The sequence below is a fragment of the Spinacia oleracea genome, chromosome 5 (assembly GCF_020520425.1).
Source record: "Spinacia oleracea cultivar Varoflay chromosome 5, BTI_SOV_V1, whole genome shotgun sequence".
Classification (NCBI taxonomy): Eukaryota; Viridiplantae; Streptophyta; class Magnoliopsida; order Caryophyllales; family Amaranthaceae; genus Spinacia; species Spinacia oleracea.
Window position 1 is genome coordinate 1,225,083 of NC_079491.1, and position 27,564 is coordinate 1,252,646.

Genomic DNA, 27,564 nt, shown 5'->3' on the forward strand with positions numbered 1-27,564 from the left:
ATATATGGTTGATAAAACATGTTAAAGTTTCTTTATATCCAATTAAATTGTCTACACCCGCTTAAACCACTATTTAATTATTATTAAGTTAAAATTATAAATTTTTACCTATATCTGTTGTAGATGACAGATGGCACAACACAACTTTATGAACTAATTAAAAAAAATACAAATTTATTCTTTAAATAAATTCCCAAAACTACAAGCTAGAGTTAAAATCGTTACAAGAAGATAAAAATGATTATGAAATGATATGTAATGTAACAAATGTTCTTAATATATGCAACAATATATCATGGAATTATATTTATCATAATTCAAAAAGTTTATGACTCAAGAAGATCCACTTACCAATAGGTGGAAGTGTAGAATGAAAGAGGAAAATTATTTGCCAAATAATTTATAGCAAGAACAACAGAGAAATGAGGGATTTAATTATCTAGAGAGAAGTGAGGATTTAATTATCCATAGAGAAATGGTTTTAGTTAATAATCTTATTGCTATGGATATTAAAGTGTGAGCTTAATGTGTTGTATTACCTATATTTATACTATTTTGTGTTACATAATATGTATAGAAATGAAAGTTGAAGTTCTATTGGCCAATAATGTTGCCAAATATTATGAAATGTCAAAATTGGCCTTTTAGTTGGTGAGATGATAATTATTTTTCTTAGTTGAAAATGGTTAAATCAACTAAGTATTTTATTCTATTATAACCAATATGCAATAAGTTATAAATGCAGCTTAATTAAGTTTATGTTATGTAGATGGTTCTAATCGATATATAATGATATGTGTGTATTATGTAGTAGAACGCATATAAGTAGCTATGGTTGCCCAAAGTCTTGCTAATGAGTTTTAGGTTGTAATTTATGAACTCTTTGTTTTATGTAAGTTTAGCCTATGTAAAAAAAATTGTGATATTTCTGTACTTTAGTTGTCGGCATGCATGAAACTGAATGCACATGTGTACGTATTGGTCGAATGTATATAAGTGACGTGACCACAACACATTGATAGGAAGATTTACTTTTTTACTAAATTAGAACCACTAACTATATTCGGAATCCTTTTCCCTTGTACAGTGTAATTAATGTCGTTGGCTGTAATGCAAGAAATTCATTTCGAAATTTATTAAATCGTTATTTGAGTTCCTTTCTTTATTAGACGCAAATTACCCTAATTTCTGACACATAAATATCATTTTTCGTTTTCAATGACGTTATTAATTTCTTGTTCAAGCACTATTATAATAGAGGAATTAAAATGATTTGTATTGACCTAATACTTAATCCGTTCTAAATTTGTCAAATCTTTGTTTTTTTATTTGGTTGAGAAACTTGTTAGCAGACATTCCATTCAAATCTTTGCTTATTAACTGGGCTAACTACGATAATTGAGAAGCATTACGAGATATCAACCATGTTTGTGGCGTTATATGATAATTAGTTTTGTGCATTCACTTTTCCTAGTGAAATGTTTATTTTTATTCAAATTAAAAACTTATTTTCTAAAATATTTATTTACATTTTCCACCCAATTAAAATTATTTTATTTTTAGATTTAATATCAAGGGTAAAATAGGAATTTTGACCTCATTGTCAGCATTGGCACAAATAAACCTAACAATTTTTAAAAAAAAATATTAGGAAAATGTTTATCTCAATGTAAAAGTAATAATAAAAAAATCAATGTTCTTGGCCCTTTGTTGATTGTTTTGGACAAGTTTATAGAACATCATAAATGAGGTTGAAAAATTAAGAAATTTTATCTGGCTTAATACCAAATTATGAACTGTCACTTAAATATATTATTTTTGAGTGATATGTTTCTAAAATCTAAAAGAACAATTATAATTTTAACTACTTAATTTGCTCAGATTTGTATTTCTATGTTTGAGTATGAAAACAGTTGTCTTCACTTGGATAACATCATGATGGTATCTCATTGGATATTTCTATGATTCTATGAAATTAATATCCAGATGATTTTTTACTATTTGCATTTGCTCCAATTATTATCTAGGTTGAATGGGCTTTGACTATTTGTTGTTGCATTCAAAGTTGAGAGTTTTGACTATAGCTGAATACGGTCGGATACATACAGGTCTAATCAGTTCGGATCATATCGTATAAAGTTTTATGTAGAGTCATTGTGCGTGCCTTTACGGATTTTATGTGTAATTTTTTTTCTCGTAGATCTCTTCGACTTTTTAGAATGTCGGTCGAATCCGGTCAGTTTTTAACAGCTTCTATGGCGACAATTTCTTGAATTCTAGTGGGCCTTTTCGACAGAATCAACGGTTTCATGAGTTGGATTTTTATCCAAAACCCAGTGTGGTCCAGCCCAATCACAGTCCAGTGTGGTCTAACTTACAAAGGCTGCATTTGTTGTGCCCAAAACCTGCCACTTATAACCAAAATAACGGGTTTTCGAGTTATTTTCGTGTCGGGCCAAATTTATAACTAAAATTAAAGTTTTGAATTACCAAGAAACCCATCATAAAAAATCAAAATTGGGTTGGGATGGGATGGCCATTCTGCCCAAACCTCTAATTCTTTGGGCCGGGTCGGGCTCAAGATAACCTGGTCAAATTTTTTCCCACTAGGCCACTACATTACTCCTTGGTAGAGGACCCAAACGATTTAAACACAACCATGCCAAATAAGTGAAAGTAAGATGAACTCAATAAGGCCTTATCGGCCTGGCCCGGCCCGGTCCTTGTGTGTAAAACGAAGAATGTTGTGTCCATAGACAGAAATGAGCAGCAAACAAAAGAAAATATAAAGAACTCATCAAGGTCTTGCTCTGTACCTGAACAGAATGAATGGCAAACAATGAAAAGTGTAGTTTTTCATAACCAAGGCAATCAAGCATAATAACATAACAATATTCCTATATTCGAAGAAAATGAAGGAATTTTCACTTACTATACACAACGAATGACAGTCGAGTAATACGAAATCAAAGGTAACACTACAATTCTCGTGTTGGAAATCAATCTAACATTTCGATCTTCACTGTAATAATACGGATTATGTTCTAAAGCCATAGTAATAATCCATGAAGTTCACTCATAGGTGTCAAACGTAAAGATGGATGTGGGCAAGGTCGGCCCAGCCACGAAAAAACACGGCTCGTCACAAGCATGAAGTTGGGGGCCGGGCCTGGGCTTTTTTTGGGGAAAAGCACGATAAGGCACAGCACGACTCGACCCAACACAACAAAGCACGCTAAATTTAGTAAAATTGGACTTACACACGACAACCCGTGGGCTTGGGCCGGGCATTGGCTATGTTTTGAAGTTTCCAGTCCGGCCTGATGCCAAGTGGGTTTGGCGTGGGGCAGGCCCGTTTTGGCCCGACCCGGCACACAACCATCTTTAGTCAAACGTGCCGCTTCTTGTACCTCTTTTCTCGTTCAACTGAGCCCATCTCGAAAAAACTTCAGACACTTCAGACTTCCCACACAACCTCATCTTCCTCGCCAATTCCTCCAATATATTAGGTCGTCCAACCCGAGAAAAATCAGCTGCAAACTTGTTAAAATCAAGTTCCGGAACTTTCATCCCTTTATTAATAACTTCCTCAACATACTTACACGCCTCCTCAGACCTCCCTTCCCTTATAAGCCCACCAATAAGAACAGTATAACAATTCTCATCAGGGCAACAACCTCTTTGCACCATCTCATCCCACACCGCACAACCCATCTCACTATTTCCAGCAAAAAAGTAAGATTTCATCATCATAATATAAGTATGAATTGTTGGCTCAATTCCACTATGAATCATCTTCTTGTAAACACGAACTGCATCATCCGGCATTCTTCTATTCGTCATCAATTTAATCAAAGCATTATACAGTTGCCCATCGGGAGGGTAACCCTTTTCCTTCATCTCTTTTAACAAACCAAACACCATATCCATCTTTTTAAGGTTTCCAAATCCTGTAATCAAACAAGTATATACAGCAGCATCTGGGTTACAACCTGAAGAAGTCATCTCATCAAAGTAAGCAACAGCTTCATTCAACTTTGAATGCTTGCACAAATCCCTAATCAATATAGTATAGGTCCGTACATTTGGAGCGGGACCCTTAACCTTCATCACCTCGAAAAGCTTGATTGCATCAGATTTCTTGTTAACCTTTAATAACCCATCTAACATTATGTTATGAGTAACAACATCTGGGTTCAAACCTTGATCAATCATCTCGTTCCAGATTTTACCAGCTTCCATAAGATTCTTCATTCTACACCAACCACTAAGCAAAACTGAGTATGTCTTTGTGTTTGGAGTAAACCTGTTCTTCAACCTATCATACAAAACTTGAGCTTCTTTCACTAGTTTCTCTCTAGCTAAAGCATCAAGCATGCAATTAATGGTTTCAACCCCTGCTTTAAACCCATAATCCTTCATCAACTCAAACACTGCAACAGCTTTTTTCCTCTCTTTACCAGAAGCATAAGCTTTTATTGCAATCAAAAAGCTGTCCATGTTTAAAAGCTTTTTTTCCCCCATTTCGTTGAGTAATGATCCCATTGTCTCAAATTGCCTCGTCTTCCCCAATATCAACAACATTGCATTGTAAGTTCTGGAATTGTGTGAAAAAAACCCTGGTTTTTGCCCAGCCCAACAAAAGAACCGAAATGCAGGCTTTCTAGCATGCTTAAACCTTTGCAAGACATCAATAACCAAATCATGAGTTAAATTAATCCCAGATTCATCAAGAACAGCCTCCATATTTCGATCTAAAGCGAACAATTCATCAATCAATTTAGCTACTCTAGCAACTTCTTCTGGATCAGCACTTGACTCAAAAGTTCCTTCACTCCTTTGACTCTCTTCCTCATCATCATCATCATCATTACTTTCTCTCTCCTCCCTAAAGCTAGAAAATGCCCTAGAATGACCTCCAAAACCCAGAATTCCCATATTTGTAGAAACCCCCAATTTAGGTGATACCCAATTCGAGTTACAACCTGTAATCAAAACCCCATCAAGGCAACCCCTGGAATTTGCACTATTTATAGAAACCCTAAATTTAGGCAATACCCAATTCGATTCCCAACCTGAAATCAAAACCCTATCAAGGGAACCCCTACAATTTGCAGAAATAATCCTTGATCTACCTAAACACTCAATTGAAAACCCATTTTCAAAACTCTTCGAAATACAATCCCTAACCTTTGAAGCTAGCAATCTTTCTTGTAAAATAGGTAGTGTAATGGGAGATGGCAAAAGAGATGAAGCTTGACAATCAGAACAATGAATACAACGATTAAAAGGAGACTGATGAAAACAAGACAAGGGCATAGAGCTACCTTGAGGAGCGCGCATTTGCTGCTGCTGTTGTCGTCGAATGAAGGGAAGTCCTCCTTGACGTCGTAGTCGTCCCTCACTGTAGGCGGAGCATACGGCGGTCGAATAACGGTGGCGGTGGTGGTGGAAGCCATGAGAGGTGGTGGTTGACGAGAGGGTGGTTGAAGTGGTGGTGGTGAAAGTGCGTTTTGTTAAGGAGAAGAGAGACATTCGCAGGCCATCAAAGAGGAGTGAAGTGTTTGGAGATATGTACGGCGGAACTTAGAGATGGTGGTGGTTGGTTCTTGAAAATTACGGTTTACCTTGCTATAATTTGATAGTGTACTAAAAATAAAACAGATAGCAACCTTTAATTACTTTGGCGCACCCCTGTAAAAAATCAGAAATACCCTTTTTAATTCTTTGGTTTCTCCCTCAACGTGAAACTCTCTGTCTCTCCCCCACAGCCTTCAACCTCCTCTCAACCTCTGAAAGAACGTTTTTGATAAGAACAATTCAATTATAATACTGCAAATTCAACCACCTTTCAACCTCTGAAAAATAGTTTTTGACAACAACAAGGAAAATTCGCGATGATGTTACTAACCAAATAGTAGTAACTGGAGTAGTAAATATGATTTTGTGTGCGTTTTAAAATTAAAATAATTTATCGCTTGCATAGAAAATTAGTAGAGTATTTGTTAACTTTACATCACTTAATATTTAACTCGATTTGATTTGGTATAATATTTAAACAGTGAATTCATTGTTCTTATAATGCGTTCTATTCACCTTATTTTCACTCTTTTTTCCAGAATTTATTTGAACTAAATTTATCTGAACTTATTTGAACTTATCAAAACCCATCTATTTAATAGAACTTATCAAAACTTATTTTAATTATAAATTATACTTGGTCAACACTTATTTTTTCTGAACTTATCTTATATGAATTTAACTGAACTTATATGGACTTATTTTGAAATGAGTGGAAATAATGTAAATAGAACATAGCCTAAATCTTTTTTTTACAATATAAGTGAATTCATTGTTCTTAATCTTCTTTTTTTACAATATAGGTAATGTTGGTTAGATATGACGGAAAAAATCTATGATGCGAATGAAAGCGAAAAAGTTGGAATATTAATATGTAACAAACTAACAACTAACAAGTGAACTACTACTTTGTATTTACATGTCCGAACAAGCTTTCTTTAAATGCGATACGAGAGTAATGCATATATTATCGTTTTTTAAAACTGCTAGGTACATGTATTTAGAACTGTTGTATTCTGATCATGCTCCTTTGTTGGTGAACGTACTGTTTTCCAAATTCCGATGATTAATAGGAACCTTGTTAGTCTGCTAGAGATGCATGCATTATCTAAGTCAAGTTCAATCTCAGCTACAAACTGAACATATGCACTTACAATATTTGATTGCATTGTATTTGGGATATTTTATTTTTCAAATGGTTAGGTGTGAAGAAATTAAAGTTACGTGCAAATTTTCCAAAAACACTTCAATTTGGTATCTTATCTTTATAAATGATGACGTTAGAGGCACAAGCTAGCTAGAAGATTCAGAAAATCAAGAAATTAACTGGAAGTTCTGAATGAACATCATTTGCTCGTAGGTTTTGTATCCACATATCTGATATTTGTATGACATCTTCATTTGAATATTTAAATTCCAAAACTGACAGCCGATATAAATTCAAAAACGCACGCGGAAGTTTTGATAGAACTGAATAATATAACAAAATTGCATTTTTATCATTGATTACATTAATAAGAATTGTACAACTATATTTGCGAGTCTCTAGCTTATCTCTTTGGTTGAACCCTTGTGTTTCTACCCCACATATCTATTTTGTAGGAGCTCTCTTGATTAGCCCGACTCTAAACGTATGCACATACAACATATTTATAGTGGTTGTATTCTAGTTTCTAGATTTCTCTACACTTGTCTAACGTTACATATTTCCACATCACATATCTATGATATTTCTAGATACATCATCACTTGATTTTTCACTACATATGTAGATTTTTCTAGAGTAATCTCTAATAAAAATCTATCTAACACTAATGATATTATCTTGAATGCGATTAAAATGGAAGGATATAGTTTTGAAGTGATTTTATAACAGTTGGGTTACTTGTGAGGAAAGGTATTATTCTGATTAATATCTGTTTACGACTACTCCAGAAACAGAGAATACCATTTCTTGATTTTGTTTTACTAAAATTATTATCAACCCCTATAATTCATGAAATAGACTTTTAATTAAAAGGACTGTTTATGAATCTATGTTCTTGTGTATTGGTCTCGACAATCTGTGGTTTACTAGTGGTATAAAATAATTTATTATTTGTAATTAAATAAATGGCTTATGATATTAGGAAAACGTGAAAGTAAAAGGATATATGAAAACGTATAAATTTAAAGTTGTGTAAAAGATATTCAAATGAACTAAATTTGCATTTTAATACAAAGTTAAGGATTATAATTGTGTACTTGTATGTAGAATAACCAAATCCGAATGACGGACACTGGATTGATTTTCCAAAAAAGACTCGAGCACAATTGAGTTAGTCAATTTCAATAAATGGAGTTCCAATGTTCGTCTACTTACTATGTACTATTATCTTAATTAACACTCGGACTTACCATGTATTTTTATTTTAATGTCAGGTCATATTCGTGTTCGTGTCTAATATAAACGGGGTGAGAAACCTCAACATTAACCCGACCCATTTAATAAATGTGTCGTGTTGACTCGTTTAATTAAATCGTGTTGAAAAAGTTTAGACACTAACCCGTTTTTTACGCGTCGTGTTTATTCAATAAAGTTGGTTACATCATAAAGGTTAATTTATCACCATATATATTAAACTACCAATTATTTTTTCTTTGGCGGTTTAAATCGTGTTAGTTTCGTGTTGAGAATCTCAACACTAACCAGACCCATTTAATTAAACGTGTTGTGTTGTGTGACTCGTTTAATTAAACAACTCGTAAACCCTTGACACTAACCCCTTTTGTTCGTATTCGATTTGTCTCGTGTCAGATTTTTCCAGCTCTACGTCGAGCTAAAGATGGTTGTGGGCCAGGCAGGGTCGGACTTCATGCCGAGCCCACGACCGGGCCGTCTGACTATGTGTCAGGGTCGGGCCGGGGCTGAAAAGTCCATAACAGAGCCCAGACCCGGCCCATGCCCACAAGATTTCATGCCGAGCCGTCGTGCCTAAACCTAATTTTACTAAATTTAGCGTGCTTTGTCGTGCCGAGTGGAGTCGTGCCGTGCCTTGTCGTACGCGCTTTTCCCCAAAAATATCGGCTCAGGCCCGGCCCACAATTTCGTGCTCTTGTCGGGCCGTGCTTTTTTCGTGCCCATGTCGAACCGGACTTTTTTCGTGTCGGGTCGGTTCAGGTCGGACCTCGGGCCGGTCCGGCCCACAAGCAACTTTACGATGAGCCACTTGCCAGGTCACTCTTTCTTACTTCATTTCCCATAAACCCAAAAAGGGCGGAAAACCAGCATATAAATACCATCTTCCCGCCAAACTCCATCGTCTACCCTCTGCAAATCCCCGTAAAATTCCCGCCATTTCTTCCCATTCTCCCCCAATATCTCTCTCTATTTCTTCATCCTTCCCTCCATACTCTCTCTCCTCTTCTCCCCCTCTCTCTCTCCTACGTTTACAGTACAACTTTCATCAATGGCGCCTTCACGCAAGGTCACCAATGGCAGATCACCATTAGTCAATAAACAACACCAAATCACCGCTTTCTTCACCAAAGCTGCTTCAGCTTCTCCTTCGCTCAAACCCAATCCCAAATCCTCCCTTCCTAAACCTAATCAAACCCCAATTCCTAATTCCGAAAACCCTAACCCTAACCCTAGTATCAGTCCGGGTTCATCTCCCCCAACGACTCCTTCCCCTGTTCACGCAAAATTGAAGCCTAAATCTACACCCAAGCCTCTATTAGTGATAGGGTCTCAAAACCCCTCTCCGTCACCTCCGGAATCGACATTTCCGGTTTCTGCGAATAATTTGTATAGGGAGGAAGTGGTGAATCGGAGAATTAGGGTTTATTGGCCGTTGGATAAGGCGTGGTACGAGGGGAGGGTGAAGTCGTTTGATAAGGTTTCTGGGAAGCATTTGGTGGAGTATGATGATGATGAGGAGGAAACGATTGATCTTTCTAAGGAGAAGTTTGAGTGGGTTGAAGTTGAAGCAGCAGTAGCAGTAGCAGTAGCAGGAGAAGGTTCTTCTGTTAGGAAGTCTAGGAAGAGGAGGTTGAGGAAGGCGGCCATTGTTGTTGATGATGAAGAAGAGGAGGCGGTAGACGGGAATGTGGGTCCTATTGATGATGATGATTCCAGCGACGAGGATTGGGTGAAGAGTACAGTCGTTGAGGAGGAAGACTGTTTGGAGGAGATGGAGTTGGTGGATGAAGAGGAGGTTGGGAGTTTGAAGAGGAAGAGAGGAGAAGTTGCAGGTAGCATGGCGAAGAAGAAGGGTAAGGAAGACGATGGAGGTGACACAGATGCAAGCAAGAAGAAGAAAACTGGGTTTGGAGTTGGTGTTTTCGGTAGCAAGCCTGCAAAACCAGTTACCAAAGTTCAAGGTAATTGATGGAGTTGTTGTATATCATCAATTGTTAGATAGCTTTTGTGTTTGAGTTTGTGAAAAGGATCAAGGGAAATGCAATTAGTTTCTTTCTTCTTTTAACTAATTGCATTAGTTGTTAGGTTTTGTAGTATTATTACTAAACAATGTTGGGTTATGCTGTTCAGTTCAGCAACAAGATTCTATTGCTTCTTCAGATTAGAATAAGCTAAGAGTACAGGGAAGAATCAGTGTGCTTTTGTGTTTGAGTTTGTGAAAGGGATTAAAGGGAAATGCCATTAGTTTCTTCCTTCTTTTAACTAATTGCATTAGTTGTTAGGTTTTGTATTACTACTACTAAATAATGTTGGGTTATGCTAATTCAGTTCAGCAACAAGATTCTATTGCTTCTTCAGATTAGAATAAGCTAAGATTACAGGGAAGAATCAGTGTCTGCTGTCAATGACAATGTACCTAGATTTTGGTAGATTGTTTATATCAGTCCTGTGGCTAAGTACGAGTTTACGACCCTTGGATTGAAATTTCACTGTCTATAATCAGTTTAAACTCGAAAGTAAGGATTACAGTTATAAATATACTCCGTATCAGTACTGTTCCGATTAACGAGTTATTGTTTTTTATGGAAATTATTGATTTATCTTTGATGGTTTGTAACTTGCAAATGTATTTAAATACGGAGTATATTTTTTTTTGCATTACTAATGTGAATGCGTTGGGCATATTCTTGTATGTTGTATCCTCTCATGTTATGAGCATTTTGTGTGTTTCTTTTTTATAGGTCAAGGCCCACAAAAGGTCTTTGTGTGCAAATATCTAATGATCATCAAATTCTTGTATGTTGTATCCTCTCATGTTATGAGCATTTTGTGTGTTTCTTAGTTTTTGTGTGCAAATATCTAATGATGAACTTTTAACATCAAATTCTTGTATCCTCTCATGTAATGAGCATTTTGTGTGTTTCTTAGTTTTTGTGTGCAAATATCTAATGATGAACTTTTAACATCAATGATCCCATTTCCCTGTTTCATTGATGTGCATGGGAACAAAGCTCTAATTCCCTGGTTCCAATGAGATTCACTTCAATCAGAAACTTGACAAGGAATGATTTTAAACGAATTTCATGCCTTTTCAGTTTCCAGTCAATGATTTTTGGTTAATTTGTTTGGTGCTAGCGCTTAATGTCACTCTGTCTTCTTATTAAGACTTTAAACTGTCTTCTGCAGAGGCAAAACCACCTAATGTTGTTAGCAGCGCGGATACTGATGCATTGGAGAGGTTTGGTATTCGGGAAGAACAAAAGTTTCCATTCCTTGGAAAGTATGGGCTAGTTCAATCTTAACCTCCATGTTTTTCTTTATTCATTTGTGCAACCATACTTTGTTTTTTCTGTAATTAAAGGAAGTTGATGGAATAGCCTTTTTAATCTTTTTGAGCTAATATCTTATCCTGTTAATTCCTTCTCTTGTGATAGAGATCGTATGGATTCCAAAAGGAGGCGTCCTGGTGCTGCAGATTATGATCCCAGAACACTTTACTTGCCTCCTCAGTTTCTGAAAAATCTGACAGGCGGTCAGGTGAATATGTTAACATTTAACAATGTTTGGTGATATTTGTTGCTGCTCCGGTCTGATTATGTGATTTTATGTCTTTTTATAGAGACAATGGTGGGAGTTTAAAGCGAAGCATATGGACAAGGTCCTTTTCTTCAAGGTATAGCATTAATCATAATATCTAACACAAATTACTCAAATCTTTATGGCGTGAAGGTTTCTGCTTTCTGATAATTAATGTGCAACACTATTGCTTATGATTGAACTTTTATCAGATGGGCAAATTTTATGAGATTTTCGAAATGGATGCACATATTGGTGTGAAAGAACTTGATCTGCAATATATGAGGGTATGCATGTTTTGCTTTAGATGTATCACGCATTTGTTTTCTTATTACCTTGAGGATTTATTTCTAAATTAAGGGAAGTTAACATAAAAGAAATATTACCAATCTTATTATTATCCTTGAGTTGCCTGTTTATTCCTTCTACTCTACTTCTGAAAGATGTTCATATTTTCCAGGGAGAACAGCCACATTGTGGATTCCCTGAAAAGAATTTCTCAATCAATGTAGAGAAACTAGCAAGAAAGGTTTGTCCCTGAGTTAACTTTGTTTTAAATTTAATAATGACCTGTGCATCCATCTAATTTAAATGCGTTCCTATATTGCTATAAATTTAATGGAACCTGTCTTGGCTGGAAAATTGATTTCGTTTGGGTTGTTTTTGCATGGCAGGGTTACCGGGTCCTTGTAGTGGAGCAGACTGAAACTCCAGACCAGCTTGATATACGCCGCAGAGAAGAGGGATCGAAAGACAAGGTTTGGAAATTTACTTTAATTTCATGACCAATTAGTTAATATGCTGCACATATCTGCCCCTTTCCTCCAGTGCATGTTTTTAGTATTTTTTTTATAAAATAAAAGCCAAATATATGGGTGAAAGTAAGCTGCTCATGAGCTAACACTCAGTGCTGGGTGATTGGCAATGCCAAAATTTCCTTTTCCTTACTGGAGGTAGTGTTTAGTTTCCAGACAAGAAAAATATAACATGAGTTTTTTTGTTTTTAATGAAAAATGCTGTTTTAATTCTTGGGATCATGAGCTAGTTGGTTCCCTAGTTCTTGGCTGGTGGATGTAATTGGATTTTATATATAATATATTTTAATTTGGTTTTGAACTTATTATTCTCTAGATTTACTTTTAACCTTTGAATGTACAGGTAGTCAAAAGAGAAATTTGTGCTGTGGTAACAAAAGGAACGTTGACCGAGGGAGAGATGTTGTCAGCAAATCCAGAGGCTTCTTATATTATGTCAGTGAATGAAAGTTGTCCTCTCTCTTCCAACAAGGAAGAAGAACGCCACTATGGTGTATGCATTGTTGATATCACCACAAGCCGAGTAATTATTGGCCAGGTACCTCTTTCAAACTCCATAGCTCAGAAGCTCTTACATACAAAGTAAATATCGCCTCTAATTTGTCCGTGTGGGCTTCTTACCTCTTAAGATGGGCATGTGTCATGATGTTGCATTAGTGCTTGTGAGTTATATGGCTAGCTTAGTGCAGGAGATGCAGTTATACTTTTAGCTGAAAACTGTTATCAGCTTGATCAATCAACTTGTTTTTTCTTTTGTTTTGGTCGTAGCTGCAGCGATTCTACTACCTTTTTTTCTCATTTTATGCTGCTTTTTTATTTAGTTGTGTGTTATATCCTGTTTTGAAAAGTTCTTTTTTTTAAATACCCTTCTCCTGTTTAGTCCTTGTATCTTTAATCCACATTGAACTAAGATCAATGCGTACACCTCGTATCCTGTATAAGAGTACTCCTTCAAAAGGAAAAATAAATGCTTAATATACCGTTTTATTAATCATAATTTTTTTCCCTTCTTCAGATAAAAGATGATTTGGAGTGCAGTACTTTATGCTGTCTTCTGTCCGAGTTAAGGCCAGTTGAGATTATTAAACCTGCTAATATGCTTAGTCCTGAGACTGAAAAGGCTCTCATCAGATACACTCGAAATCCTCTCATTAATGACTTGGTTCCGAACGAGGAGTTCTGGAATGCTGATAGAACTGTCAGTGAACTCGAGAGTTTCTACAGTCGCATCAATAGTTCATCTGTTTCTTCACTACAAAAGGAAGCAGCAGATGCCACTAGCTCCAGTATTAAAGACGAGTCGAGTGTACTGCCAGATGTCGTAAATGAGCTGTTGAGTGCTGGTAGAGATGGTAGTCTTGCATTATCAGCTCTTGGAGGCAGCCTTTACTACCTGAAACAAGCTTTCTTGGATGAGACTTTGCTTAGATATGCAAAATTTGAGTCACTTCCGTGCTCTGGTTATAGTAATGTTTTTCAGAAACCTTATATGGTGTTAGATGCTGCCGCACTTGAGAATCTGGAAATATTTGAAAATAGTGGAAATGGAGGCTCCTCTGGGTAGGTTCCTTTATATTTTTGAGTTTTGAAGATGAAGTCTTGTTCTGGTTTTGGTAATATGGCTTGGATTGATTTGATGATTTTTCATTTGTATAGGACATTGTACTCTCAGCTTAACCATTGTGTGACTGGTTTTGGAAAGAGGTTGCTTAAATCGTGGCTTGCTAGACCCTTATATCACGCAGGGTTGATTAGGGAGCGACAAGATGCTGTGGCAAGCCTTAGGGTATGCTCTTCCTCCTATTTTAGGATTCTCTGACTTTGTGCCTTTTGATTTTTAATTTTCCATGACGTAATAGTCCTTGTGTTTTAAGCCTTTTCCAGTATATTAGACATGATGATTTGCTACTTTTTTCCCCTTGAATGCTACTGCTACTGCTACTGTAACTTGTAGATTTTATAAGTAGTGATGTTCACATAACTGATCCCGCAAAGCCACTTAGGTATGAATCTCTTTCTTTGTTTTCCTCATCAAACTAGAACTATTCACTGGTCTTGCTGTGAGTTTTCTTAGGTTGGAGATTTGGTATACTTCTGAGTTTCTGACTACAGCATATAAGGTAGAAAACTGCTGTGTTGTGCTGAGTAATTAAGTGTTCCTTCCCAAATTATGCATTTTTGGTTTAGAAACATGAATGGTTTATAACCTCCCCCTTAGCTCTTTGATATCACAGCATCATTTAAGTGCATATTTGGAGGAATTAGCAAACATTATTTGTGTTGGCCTCATGTAGTCATGTACTCTGATCTTAACTTTAACGTCTCAAATTTGGTTTGGTCCTTCATTTTATCAAATATCAAGACTTTTATACCCGTGTTACTTGCCTGATGTGAGTATTATTAGTTGCTTTTGTTTCTCTGCTTTCAACATTTGCCCTCACAATGTCACAGCGTCACTTAAATTCACTGATACAAACAAAATAGCATATAATCTGGGGGAACATTTCATCATAACACGTTAAACCTTTCATCTATCAGAGCCATAATGAAGGCTATGTTCCATGATCCTTGATAGAACTTTGTTTATGTACTATTAAAAGCAGTGACTTGTAAATCATGGCTTTTGATATCGTTTTTCAGGAAAATATATCATTGGTGCTTGAATTCCGAAAAGAGCTATCCAAGTTGCCAGACATGGAGAGGTTGCTCACGCGCCTCTTTGCTAGCAGGTGAGCTAACAACCTATAATCAGTAACATTTACTTAATTTACTGTTCCAGAAGTTCACTTTTTGGTCTATGCAGTGAAGCTAATGGAAGGAATGCAAATAAGATCGTTCTTTATGAAGATGCTGCAAAAAAACAGCTTCAAGAATTCATATCAGCATTGCGTGCTTGTGAAGTAATGATTCTGGCATGCTCTTCTCTAGGTTCTATCTTGGCTAATACTGACTCAGAATTGTTACATCATCTGTTAGTTCCTGGTACTGTCACCTTAACTTTCATAGTTGCAGTCCTTTATCTTGACTAGTTTATATGCTGTGCTGATGGCTATAGCGTGTAATCTGCAGGCAAAGGTCTTCCCAATATGACTTCCATCATAAAGCAATTTAGGGAGGCGTTTGATTGGGTGGATGCTAATAGTACGGGTCGTATAATTCCTCATGAAGGAGCTGATGCTGTATATGATTCTGCCAGTAAAAAGATTAAGGAAATTGAATCTAATTTAAAGAAACATATCGAGGAACAGAAAAAATTACTTGGCTATACTTCGGTAAAGAACACTGTGTTAACTCAAAATTAAAACTCTCATTTGATCTTATGTGCTTCATTAATTTGTCTCCTTGTGATGTTTGTAGATTACATATGTCCAAGTTGGAAAGGACATATACCTGTTAGAAGTGCCTGAAAGATTTAGTGCAAGTGTTCCCAAAGACTATGAGTTGCGGTCATCCAAAAAGGTAAATAACAATCCAGTGAATTTCATTAAGTGTTTACTGATGTCACTTGGATTGCAGTAGAGTAGTAGCCAAGTGGGCAGTCAAATTGTTACCTCAATAATGCTGTTGAAAATTTGCATGATATGGAGCAAGAATCTTTTAGTGGCTGATACTTGAGTTGGTAGCCATTATGTATATGTATCTTGATTTTATTGGCGGATAATGGGATTAAGTAAGTTACTCTACAATCACCATTTAACTGCTTAACAGTAACTAGGAATAACTTGGCAAAGTGTTTGGAATTATAATTGTGATGTTAAGGTAAGTGAAATAATTGATATTTTTCTCTATTTTTTGCTTACAAAAACAAAGTAGAAGAGGTCAGATTCTTGATGTCCGTGTCATTTCTTACATTCACTCCTGTTGTGTTTTTAGAGAGTGAATACTACCATTTTACTTCTTTTTATATTCCATTCCTTTAATCCCAGCTGCCAAGGTAACATTATCTACGTCTTGACCTTCTTATACTTCGACTAGTAGCAAAAATGTGTATTGTGGGTTTGTTGTTGTGAACTTGACTAATCTACATCCTGATCTTGTACTTCTACGTGTGCATTTTGGGTTTTTTGTGTGAAACTTGACTGATCATCTTTTCTCTTAGGGTGCGTTATATTCATTTCATTTAACTTATCATAACTTATTTTAGTTGTCAAATGACCTTGTTGCCCATATATTTCCGCAACTTATCAACTTCACTGAACTAAATCTGAACTTATTTTTCCTTGAATAAAGGGAAATAAGGTGAACAGAACAAGGCCTTAATCCTTCATCTGTGTGCTCTTTGAGGAATGCAAAGATCATCACTGTATTTAGCGAGTACTAGTGTGTGATATATATGCATGTTAGGTGTTTTTTCTGCTGACCAGATTGTCTCTGATCTGATTTCCACAGGGTTTCTCCAGATATTGGACGCCATATATCAAGAAGATGGTAACAGAACTCGCACAGGTTGAAGCTGTGAAGGAATCCAAACTAAAGTCCATGTTGCAAGATTTGGTTGGGCGTTTTTGTGAGCATCATACAATGTGGAGAAGCTTGGTTTCTGCTGTTGCAGGTATATGGTGGTTTAACATGTTTAGTTCTCAGTTGTCTCTACTCTATACATCAAGAATCTTACACTTAGGCTCCGTTCTATTCTACTTATTTTGACTGAATTTATATTATCTGAACTTATCTAAACTTAACTGAACTTAATTTATCTGAAAAAAACTTATTTGTGTGTGAAAATGTCTGAAATAAACTTATGTTAACTAACTTTATTAACTGAACTTATCTGGTTTATCAGATACTGTAATCTATGCACAACATCCATTCAAGGTAAAATTGTTTAACATTTCTGGTATTATTTGTGCAGAACTGGATGTTTTGACCAGCTTGGTAATTGCAAGTGATTATTATGAAGGACCAACATGCCGTCCAAGTATTTCAACTGGGTCCAATACTAATGAAGTACCTCAATTATCAGCTAAAAGTCTAGGGCATCCTATCATTAAAAGTGATTCTTTAGGCAGAGGTACATTTGTACCCAATGACATTAACATTGGTGGTTCAGACCATGCTTCCTTCATCTTGCTTACTGGTCCTAACATGGGTGGAAAATCAACTCTTCTTCGCCAAATTTGCTTGGCTGTGATTTTGGCTCAAGTAAGAACTCTTCTTATGTAAGAATGTCGAAATTGTTATCCTGTTTCAATTTTTCTTCTTCCTCTCACAGCTGACTTCATCTCAGGTTGGAGCAGATGTCCCTGCAGAACACTTTGAGCTATCGATTGTTGACCGAATATTTGTTCGTATGGGGGCAAAAGATCACATTATGGCAGGACAAAGCACCTTTCTTACGGAGCTTTCAGAAACTGCATCTATGTTGGTGAGACACTCTGGATTTCTTTTCATGCTACTGATTTATCCTCAGAAAATAAAATATTAAAAGTGTGCAATGAAATTTGTGTTACATTGTTTAATGTTTTTCCTTTGAGTAAACATCTCAAGGCATTTAGTGAGCAAGAGACCTAGCTTTCCCGTGTCAACTTGCCTTGAATTGGGCGACAATTTATCAGGATAACTATACGGATTCCCTTGTCAATTTTATGAAAATCTAATGTATGCATTTCAAATCTGTGTTTGTGGAATTGTTTCAAATCTATGTATGCTCAAGATTATTAACCAACAACTTGTGCAATCAAAAGTCCATTTGATGCAATTTTGGCTCCGTTTTCATTTGAGCTCATAGTTGTCTGGTCTCATGTAGACATCTGCTACTCGTAATTCACTTGTGGCATTGGATGAACTTGGGCGTGGCACTTCAACTTCAGATGGACAAGCAATTGCGTAAGTGCCTTGAAACAGACTAGTTAATTAGCAGCAATATTTTTATCTTACGATTTAGCAGTTGTATTATTGACCATCACTAGCTTTTTTAATTGAGATTAAGTGAACTAATACAGTGCCACTTTTGTTAATTCTGCCTTTTTCTGTTTCCACACAGGGAATCAGTCCTTGAACATTTTGTCCGCAAAGTGCAGTGTTGCGGAATGTTTTCCACTCATTACCACCGATTAGCAATAAACTATAAAAGAGATCCCAAGGTCATTTTTACTCTCTTGATTTATTCCAGTGGCAAGAATATGTGCTTATGGTTGATGACTTGATGTAGCTTAGACCTAATCTAAAGGCGGATCGGGACAGGCCACGACCTTAAAAACTGCCCATTACACCGGGTTGGGGTCGGGCCAGCTCCGGGGCGATTTTGCGTGCCCAAAACCCACTATTTCGGGCCAAAAATAGCCTTGTTTTTGGGCCAGACCAAATTTATAACTAAAAGTGTAGTTTTATGTTGTCCAAAACCCGCAAAAAAGTAACAAAATTCAGTCCGGTCCCGGAGCTCAGGCCTTAAACTCTGCCTATAACCGCTGATTTTCGGGCCAGCGGGTCGGGCTAATGTTGATCAGCTCTAATATTATTGTAGCTCATTATGAGAGCTGCTAATGCATGGGTCTATGCTAGGATTTTTTTGCTGTAGAGTTTCCAATCAAGTTTTCTCATTTTACAGGTCTCGCTATGTCATATGGCATGCCAAGTAGGAAAGGGCGATAGAGGTGTGGAAGAAGTCACATTTCTTTACAGGCTGAACCCAGGTGCATGTCCCAAAAGTTATGGTGTTAATGTTGCACGCCTAGCTGGTAAGTTTATATACTACGCAGAATCTCTTGCATTTTGTGAAACACTAGCCTCAGTCCAAAGCTGCATATTATCATATTCATAAACCAAACGCGTGTCACGAACGATTAGGAATAAACCCTACATATACAATGTAGAACAAATAGCAAAAACAACAATAAAGACACTAGTGTTTGTGTGGAAATTATAGTTACGCATAAACCTCCTCTTACAGGCTAAACTAGAAACTCACGTCTATTAGAATTATACATGCTCCCCAATTCTAGAGATACATATCAAAATATATATAGTTTCCTAATTACAATTCTAATTTATCTAGTAAACAAATAATATAGCAAGCTAATGTAAATCTGCCAAACCAAATAATTTACTTTGAGTTGCCTTATTACCTTTGCATGATACATATCAAAATATATATAGTTTCCTAATTACAATTCTAATTTATCTAGTAAACAAATAATATAGCAAGCTAATGTAAATCTGCCAAACCAAATAATTTACTTTGAGTTGCCTTATTACCTTTATGATACGCTCCAAGTAATTGCCTTATATCCTTTGCATGATATGCTCCACCTTTGATTAAGAGTCCAACATGAATTAAGATTCCCGTACGCATATCACGTCCAACATAACACAAAGAATACTTGTTTGATTTGGTGTGTACTACAAGCTTAATTTTGACTCTATAAGTCCGTTTTCTATTCTTGTCGTCTTAATTAAGTTGTATTTAATTCCTAACAACCATCATCATCTCTCTATTTACGTTCCTGTAAATTTGATCATATGCCTTACATTTCAGGAATTCCTGATTGTGTACTGCTCAAAGCTGCTGCCAAATCCAGAGAATTCGAGGCAGTATACGGTAGGCAGCAACAAAGATCCAACAACAACGTTCGAGATTGGGATGAAAAGACCATCAAAAAATTCTTCCAAAATTTGATCAGTTTTGGTACTTCTTCAGTTGATAGTTCCTCAAATTCAAGTATTGCCTCACTTACTCAGCTTCAACACCAAGCCAGGGTTCTTCTGGAACAAAATTGATTTCATTGCATCAAATTAGTCCTAATTTTGGTCATCTAAAATTAGTCCTACTCACTAGTAATTAGGGCACTTGCACATAAGCCTCCTAATATCCAGGATCGGGTTTTTGTCAGTCATTCTGGTCCTGCGCGTAGCCTAACCTCGTAGAAATAGATGATTCACATTGTACATCAGGTAATGTTTCTAATTAGGGGTGGACACGAACATAACTGCTCGTGAACAGTACGGAATTGGCTCGGTGAAAGTTCGGTTCGTTCATTTATAAACGAGCAGAGCTTAAGCTCGAAAATATAGGTCGATTAATTAACGAGCCGAACTCAAACTCCACTGAGTTCGGCTCGAAAGCTTTCGAACTTTACTTTTTCCGAAAAAAAAAAACTAATTGTAGAATCACTCTTGTACATGATCATTGTATTTACCCTAATGTCGAAATTATTGTGATTATCATTAATCTATGTTATCCAAGTGGGTTAGTTGTTTGACTTCATTTTCATCACCCACTTCTTTCTCCAAACGTGTGGGAGTTATGTTTGTTGCAAGATTTGGCTGTTCATCTGTGTTTGATGCTAAGTCTTAGGGATGGAATATTATATTTGCTGGATATTTGGATACAAAACTTGGTCCAAGATTTGGCAGTTGATCTTCCTAACTTCTTTTGTTACCTAAAAACAAACAATGAAGTTGGTTGGTTGGTCGTTGAATTTGTGTTTCTGCTCACTGACATGCATTCAACTAACAATGCATGTATATGTGACAACCAGAATTTCTTGACATTTTGAATATACAAATTTCTGATTAAGACTGTCCTATAAGTATAAGACTACAAATCTACAATTACACTTTATGATAAAATTGCTATACTCCCTACTTTATTATTAGAAAGTTCAATCTGATTTTCAAACAATAATGCTTAGTTTTAACAGTAGTTATGCTCAGTTAGTTGTCTTTTCGAATAAATAAAAGGAGTTAATATAATGTTTACGATTTAATAGTTGTTGTTTCGGTGTCGAAACGATGGTATGAGCGTACTTGATGTCTTGAGATCCGGCCACGTACGGTGCCTGCAAGATGAATTCCGGGCCAAGGGGGGTTCCCAAGGCGGAGCCTCCGACGCTCAACTCAGCACAATTGGTGTATAAAATGAGGTATTTTGGGGTGAGATAGAGAGTAGGGTGGCTTCTCTAGGATTAGAGAATGACCTCTTTACCTTACCCCTTGAGGGGTATATATAGTGTCTTGTTGGGCATTTGAGGCATTGTAAGTGATATTGGGTTTGAGTGTGTTTTATTGGCTTTTGGGTTAAAATGGTGTGCCTATTTTAACACCCCAACAGTTGTAGTTTTGGCTTGATAGTTATGATTTTTTGTTAATAAGCATAAGTTTCATGTTACCAATTATGATTTTTGTGTTAATAGTCATGGTGTTAATCGTTATGTGATATCAACGGTCTTATGACTTGTGAGTATAATACGATCTTACATAAAACTTTTTCAAATACTTCTTACTAGTTAATGAGGCTGAAAAAAATACAATGAATTGTTAATCAATTATACATATAAAATGTACAAACTAACTTCTATTCTATTTTCCTTCTTGAGGATTTCTCTTTTTCTTCTTTCTTTTTCGAGTGTCGATGTACATTGGTGTTTTACAAGCTAAAAAATAATTATGAAAATGTACAAGTTCTTATCATTCTATACTTGATGAATTTGCTCCTCCTCGTCATATGTATCTCTGTTCTCATTGGTATTTTGCATAAGATTTTCCTGATGTCCAAAAAAAAAAAAATCCTTGTTAGTTAAAATGTACTAATAAATCAAGCTAATGAAAGTGTAAAGCAAGTTTGAAGACATCTTAACAAGGGCATGCATCTTTAACAAATTTGACCCTTTCATAAAAATCTTAGAAAGTTAGAGTATGTTCTATTCACCTGATTTTTACTTATTTTTTCTGAACTTATCAAAACTTATTTTAATTATAAATTATTGTACTTATTTGAACCATTATTTTTCCTGAACTTATCTGACCATATTCTTCGTGAAATAAGTGAAATAAGGTATAGAGATCATAGGCTTACATGAAGGACGCGATGCCGTCTGATGCTGTTTTGGACAGCTGATATTGTCCTAATTATTATGTACATTGGAACTATTACTCCACAACTACGTAGAATTAGTACCTGCATTATTTTTGCAATGAAATGTTAACTTAAAATTCATATTTTAGATGTTTTTAGTTTGAATTAGATGCTAAATTGGAAGGAAATATCAAAGATGGAGATGCTTACAGTTAAAAGTGAGAAGGGGTGTTGTTCTGCTCCTCCAAGTAGCACATCTAACGTGTGTCTCAACAATAAAAGAATTGTAAACTGCCAATATTACAAGCAAAAACAATTATTAGTATTTTTAAGTCTCAGGAAAAAAAAAAAAAAAAAAAAAAGATAAACCATTTATAGTTTCTTTGAGTGTTTCAGGGGTGCTTGGTTATGAGATGTTTGTAGAAAAAACATTTTGATGCAAATTAGAGGTTTATCTACTTCAAAAAGATAATGGGAGTTTTTTATTGAAAAGGTTTAGAAGATGGTTTTCGACTTTTGGGATGAATCAACGTAGGAGTTTTTGCATTAGAGGTAGGAAAAAGTGGGTGTAAGATGATTTTTGTCCTTATATTGTCTATAATTTACACGTCTCACAAACCTACATCACTTTATGACAATGTCTTTAACGATAATTTCACACATAAAACAATTAATTTACCAAACACTTTACACAAACAGCTAATTCAACTAGCTAGTCAAACCTTCTGACACAAACAGCTAATAACTAGTCAAACCAGCTAACGACTATCATCTAGCCGCTGATGGCTAAACACGACCTATATAGAAACCCAAAGTGATCGGTTGTTGGAATAATCCATAAAAGGAGACGTACTTTAAAAGCAAGAAAAATGCAAACCAAATACTCCTTAAGGTTGTCTCAACTATGTTTGGTACGAATTAAATGCATTCAAGTAACAAAATTGGTGAAGCTTATTAATGAATGATATAACTTAATTTGATAGACTTGGAAAATAGAAAAGGATGATGATTAAGTGCCAGCTGATAATAGTGGTCCAATTAGTAAAAGATTAAGATAATGACTGTAGTGATATATCATGATCAAGGCTAACTAATAGCCACTATTATTATGTTCTCTTTTTTTTTTTTGCAAATTCAATTCATACACATTCAATGGTGTCAAACACCTCTTTCTATGAATGGCCCACCAAAGTGTGCAAATGTGTGGTCCTTCCTTTAGATTAAGACATGTTTTGTGCTAATCAAAACATTATCCTTTGTTTAGATTTCTATCTATATATACGTAGGCACAAATAAATTACGACTCTGTTCTGTTCACCTATTCTGGTCTGATTTTTCTAGTTTTTTATCTGGTCTGGTTTGATTCTTGTTTAGACTGGTCTGGTCTGGTTTAATTGATTGTATCTGTAAGTATTTTTTTTTTTTTTTTATTTAAGTTTGGCCTAGTCTGAATTTAAGAAAACTACTAATACGGAGTAATAAACAGTAACGATAAGGTGAAAAAATAGGGCCTTCATGTTTTTGAGGGTGCTTGTGTTATTTTAAAAGGTCATCCTGAGTGCACAAGGCTTTTGTTATAGTAGGGTGCGAGGAAGGTCTTACTGTGCGTAATTTTACCCTAATTTATTTAATTTTCGCGGTGAATAAATTGTTTTGAAAAATTAGAAAATTATAAATAAAATTGAAATACTTACAATAATGGCAACTGTTCTGCAACAAGAAGCACTTCTTTCTGCTTCTGATGAACATTCAGCTATGGCTAATAACTCTTCATTTTGAGATTCTTGTTCTCTTCTTGGAACTTCCAAACTTCCCCTATAATTTGAAATCTTCTATTAGTATATCACACAAACAAATTATATACTCACTACAAGAATTTGTATCTTTAACGACAACCTAATTACGACGAGTTAAAAATCCCGTCGCAAAAACCTTTTACGACGGGGCTAACAACCAAACAATGACGGGAATAACCGTCGCAAATGTCTTTTACGACGGGTTTACGACGAATTTACGACGGGATTTCTATTAACGACGGCCCCCTTTTATGACGGGTCCGCGACAGGAAATCCCGTCGTTAATCAACGATTATTGGCCTTTCGCGACGGGATTTCCCGTCGTTAATAGTACAATTTCTTGTAGTGACTATTCCACGTATTTTATTACAGTAGCGCGATATGCCTAATGTTTAGACGCTACATATAAAAATGTATCGGTTTACTAATCATAATACGAAGTAATAAAAATCATATTTGCTTAATTTAAGTCGTGGTAGTAAAAAGATGTCTACAAGGGAAAAATGTACACAAAGTCACAAGTTAACTTTGGTAACACTTTTTACTGTCTAAACCTTAAACCTTTAGCATTTTACGTTTGATTTTTTTTTTCTTATGCAAAGAAGAATAGAAGATCATTAAGCATATGATAACAAGGAAAAGAAAGCAAAATCAAAGTTGCCAATAATTTTATAATGAGTTGACAAAAATAATTCTAGCTTACTAACTAGATGTTTCTTATGAGATAAGGAAGCAACAATTTAGAATTTCCCCATACACTCATGCATCATGGAGTGTTAATAATAGTGTATAACAATAAAAAACTAAACAATAAATTTTAAAAAAGAAAAAGAAAAAAGAAGCTAAGATTGAAGTATTAAAATATTAATAAAATTAGTGACAAGGTACTAGGAACAATTTTGATTAGAATAGTGGAACTATACAAAAAATTATCCAAACTTTTCATAGCACATAATACAAGTAGGCGTGCTCTTGTTTTATTTTTATTTGAAGTAGAGCAACGTTGACAACTTGACATCATTGTTTTGGACTATTTTTAACCCTTCAAAATAGTTACAACTTCATTAAACTAGCTAATCACATTATTTTAGAATAAACATATTATACATGGCGCTTTATAAAGAGTTCGGCTAATTTTCTAACAGATAGTTTCAGATAGTGAAATTAAGATAAAGAGTACGTCAATTTTACCATACTCACCACGTTTCGTTTCTCAGTGATTTTTAGGTAAACGTGGATGTTAATATAGGAAGAGGTTCAACAACCAATAACAAACACATTTTTTAACTTTTCTTACTAGAGATTTTTTTTGTTTTTTTTGTGATAGAGGAAAAAGGAATAAGAGGGGAAAATATTATGTTACCTGATGCTTACAACTTCATCTAAGACCACAATTTTCTTGGGTTGTTTGGGAATTGCTGTGTATCCTGGTTCATATTTCTGCATGAATTTAACCCACTTTTTTTAAATAAAAATATTCAAATTTCCCACCAGAAAAAAATAGCAGTAAATATTTTATAATAAAAAAATTAACCCAATAAAACAGTGGGTAATAATAATAAAAAATGGCAAAATCGTTTTAGATTGCACCAAAATTTGTTTTTTTAATTGTGAATAAGCCATTATGATAAATATTATAAATGGATAAATTTCAACATGACATCTATTGCAGATGTACACTTAAATTTATAGTTGAATGATTAGAAGTGTACAAATTTTGTAAGAAAAGTACAAGTGTACAACACCTAAAAAGTCAATGTTTTGTTGACTTTCAATAGAAATAAAATTATTTTCTTATCGTAAATATTAAAATTAAATACTCCAAAATTTTTGAAGAAAGAAAAAAAATTAGAACTTTGAAATTCTGGGTTTAAGAAAAAACTTTGAGTTGAAGACAACTAAAACTGAAGGCAAAGCCAAGCTTCAAGGAGGGAAATTTAGATACTTATTTTCATTAGAAAACAAAAGTTTTTTGTATTACTTAATTTAATTTAATTACTAAAAACTTAAAACATAGTATTTCTTTCAATTGAAAACAAAAAAATCAAGAACAAAAGTAGAAAATTAACTTAACTTTTAGAAAAGAAAAAAAAACATATTATGTGATATTATGATCATATTATGTACTAGTATGATGAATAAAAAAGTTATTTACAATCAAAATAAAAAATAATAAAAAAAGAATGAAACAGAGGAAAATAAACAAACCTGTAAGCAAATTTCACAAATTATATCTCCTTTTTCATCACACCATCTTTGAATGCATTCTCTATGAGCAAACTGCAAAAAATAACAAATATTACATAATTAATTAATTAAAACTTTGTAATTATATGAATTAATAATATTACTAATTATTATGAATTACTTCAAAATACCTTGACTGTTCCAGAACAAGAACAAGGAGCTTCTAATTTCCTGCAACTTTCAAACTCTGCTTCATGACAAATTCTACAATAATTCGGGAAATTATCTAAATCTTCTATGAATAATACAATTTCACTCATCTTCAAATAATTTCTTGTATTTCTTCTTCTTATTTTAAATTAAAAGAAAATAAAAATATTGTTTTCCTCTGTTTTTTAGTTTGGTTATTCTTTTCCTCTGTTTTCTGCTCTGAAAATTTCAGCTTGAAGTGGAGTTTAAATAGGAGGATCAAATAGGGGAAGTGAAGTTACAATAATACCCCTACTAGTGTAAATTGAAATGGATATGTTTATTTTTTTGTTTTGTTGGCAGTCTTAGCTGTTTCTCTCTCTCCATAGGAAAAGGCCAAAATATCCCTACAAAAAAAAAGGAAAAGAAAAAGGACAAATAAGGTTACATCAATTAGATTCCTAGAAAGTAGAAATACCATTTTGTTGGGTATTATTTGCAAGAATATGAGGGTATTGCTTCAAATTAGGAATTGATCACTTGATTTTTCACATGTTTGTGAAACTAGGTCTTGTATATATTCTCCCATAACTAAAGTTAGTTAAAATTAACCACCATTGAAAAGGAGAGTGGTCCTAAATTCACATTAAATGAATAAAAAATAGAGTTTTTAAAGAGAAATTTTAAATTCTAATTTAATAGTTATAACAAGTAAGACGTGAAACAAAAGAAAAATCTTAAATGACTTATTAGTCTTCATCTAACGATCTAACACCATGTGCATTGACATATCGTCTAGTGTATCTAAAGTTCTAAACCCGATTTAGATACACACAAAATGAATGTAAATATAACTAATATTCATATTGAACTGAAACGTCATTTACTAGTAATAATCGTGTTATTGTAATAATTTAATGATAATAATGATAATCTCTTTTACCATTTTTGTAGATGCGAATAGAGAATATAAATCCTTTAAAATGTGATGCAGAAAATTTGTTTTTGTTACAAATTTACAATTATATACTTCCTCCATTTTTTAATAATTGCACCATCTTGGTTTTAGCACTATTCACATGTTCTTATATAGTTATTTTTTGTGATTTATATGTAAGGAAAAATATATTCATGTGGGATTTTGTTAGATCCGTCTCGAAATATACTTTCAAATTTTTAAACTTTTATAATTTTTTAAAATGTATAATGAGAGATATTAGTTGTTAA

At 34.7% G+C, this 27,564-nt stretch overlaps 3 protein-coding genes across 4 annotated transcripts; 1 reads left to right on the plus strand and 2 right to left on the minus strand.

Annotated features, from left to right (window-relative positions):
- Positions 1-2,830: 2,830 nt before the first annotated feature.
- Positions 2,831-5,623, minus strand: LOC110777136 (pentatricopeptide repeat-containing protein At3g62470, mitochondrial-like). Of its 2 annotated transcripts, XM_056828162.1 has the most exons (2): positions 5,328-5,605; positions 2,831-5,206 (listed from the first exon to the last, which is right to left on the minus strand). In XM_056828162.1, the coding sequence occupies exon 2, from the start codon at positions 4,936-4,938 to the stop codon at positions 3,385-3,387; it is 1,554 nt and encodes a 517-aa protein (XP_056684140.1). In that variant the 5' UTR covers positions 4,939-5,206; positions 5,328-5,605; the 3' UTR covers positions 2,831-3,384. The 2 variants fall into 2 exon arrangements, with proteins under 2 accessions (XP_056684140.1, XP_056684139.1); XM_056828161.1 differs by having other exon boundaries at positions 2,831-5,623.
- Positions 5,624-8,850: 3,227 nt separating this feature from the next.
- LOC110777148 (DNA mismatch repair protein MSH6) lies at positions 8,851-20,575 on the plus strand. The gene is made up of 21 exons (XM_021981764.2): positions 8,851-9,942; positions 11,168-11,261; positions 11,416-11,518; positions 11,601-11,654; positions 11,770-11,844; positions 12,018-12,086; positions 12,232-12,315; positions 12,716-12,910; positions 13,388-13,932; positions 14,029-14,158; positions 15,013-15,101; positions 15,176-15,354; positions 15,442-15,644; positions 15,730-15,831; positions 16,762-16,924; positions 17,225-17,514; positions 17,600-17,737; positions 18,119-18,198; positions 18,356-18,455; positions 18,920-19,049; positions 19,847-20,575. Exons 1-21 carry the CDS (start codon positions 9,030-9,032, stop codon positions 20,086-20,088), a joined length of 3,978 nt encoding a protein of 1,325 aa, XP_021837456.2. The 5' UTR covers positions 8,851-9,029; the 3' UTR covers positions 20,089-20,575.
- Positions 20,576-21,615: 1,040 nt separating this feature from the next.
- On the minus strand, positions 21,616-26,589 carry LOC110777156 (uncharacterized). The gene is made up of 7 exons (XM_021981771.2): positions 26,340-26,589; positions 26,170-26,241; positions 25,325-25,401; positions 23,860-23,980; positions 22,376-22,456; positions 22,166-22,267; positions 21,616-21,854 (listed from the first exon to the last, which is right to left on the minus strand). Exons 1-7 carry the CDS (start codon positions 26,466-26,468, stop codon positions 21,783-21,785), a joined length of 654 nt encoding a protein of 217 aa, XP_021837463.1. The 5' UTR covers positions 26,469-26,589; the 3' UTR covers positions 21,616-21,782.
- Between the last annotated feature and the right edge of the window lie 975 nt (positions 26,590-27,564).

Excerpts from the sequence above, each read along its gene's own strand:
- LOC110777136 (XM_056828161.1), bottom strand. The coding sequence starts at position 5,535 with ATGTCTCTCTTCTCCTTAACAAAACGCACTTTCACCACCACCACTTCA.
- LOC110777148 (XM_021981764.2), top strand. The coding sequence starts at position 9,030 with ATGGCGCCTTCACGCAAGGTCACCAATGGCAGATCACCATTAGTCAAT. Across the intron at positions 11,262-11,415 it reads AAGTTTCCATTCCTTGGAAA|AGATCGTATGGATTCCAAAA; the intron begins GTATGGGCTAGT and ends CTCTTGTGATAG. Across the intron at positions 12,087-12,231 it reads TAGAGAAACTAGCAAGAAAG|GGTTACCGGGTCCTTGTAGT; the intron begins GTTTGTCCCTGA and ends TTTGCATGGCAG.
- LOC110777156 (XM_021981771.2), bottom strand. The coding sequence starts at position 26,468 with ATGAGTGAAATTGTATTATTCATAGAAGATTTAGATAATTTCCCGAAT. Across the intron at positions 25,402-26,169 it reads TTTGTGAAATTTGCTTACAG|AAATATGAACCAGGATACAC; the intron begins GTTTGTTTATTT and ends AAATTCATGCAG. Across the intron at positions 23,981-25,324 it reads GATGAAGTTGTAAGCATCAG|GGGAAGTTTGGAAGTTCCAA; the intron begins GTAACATAATAT and ends TTCAAATTATAG.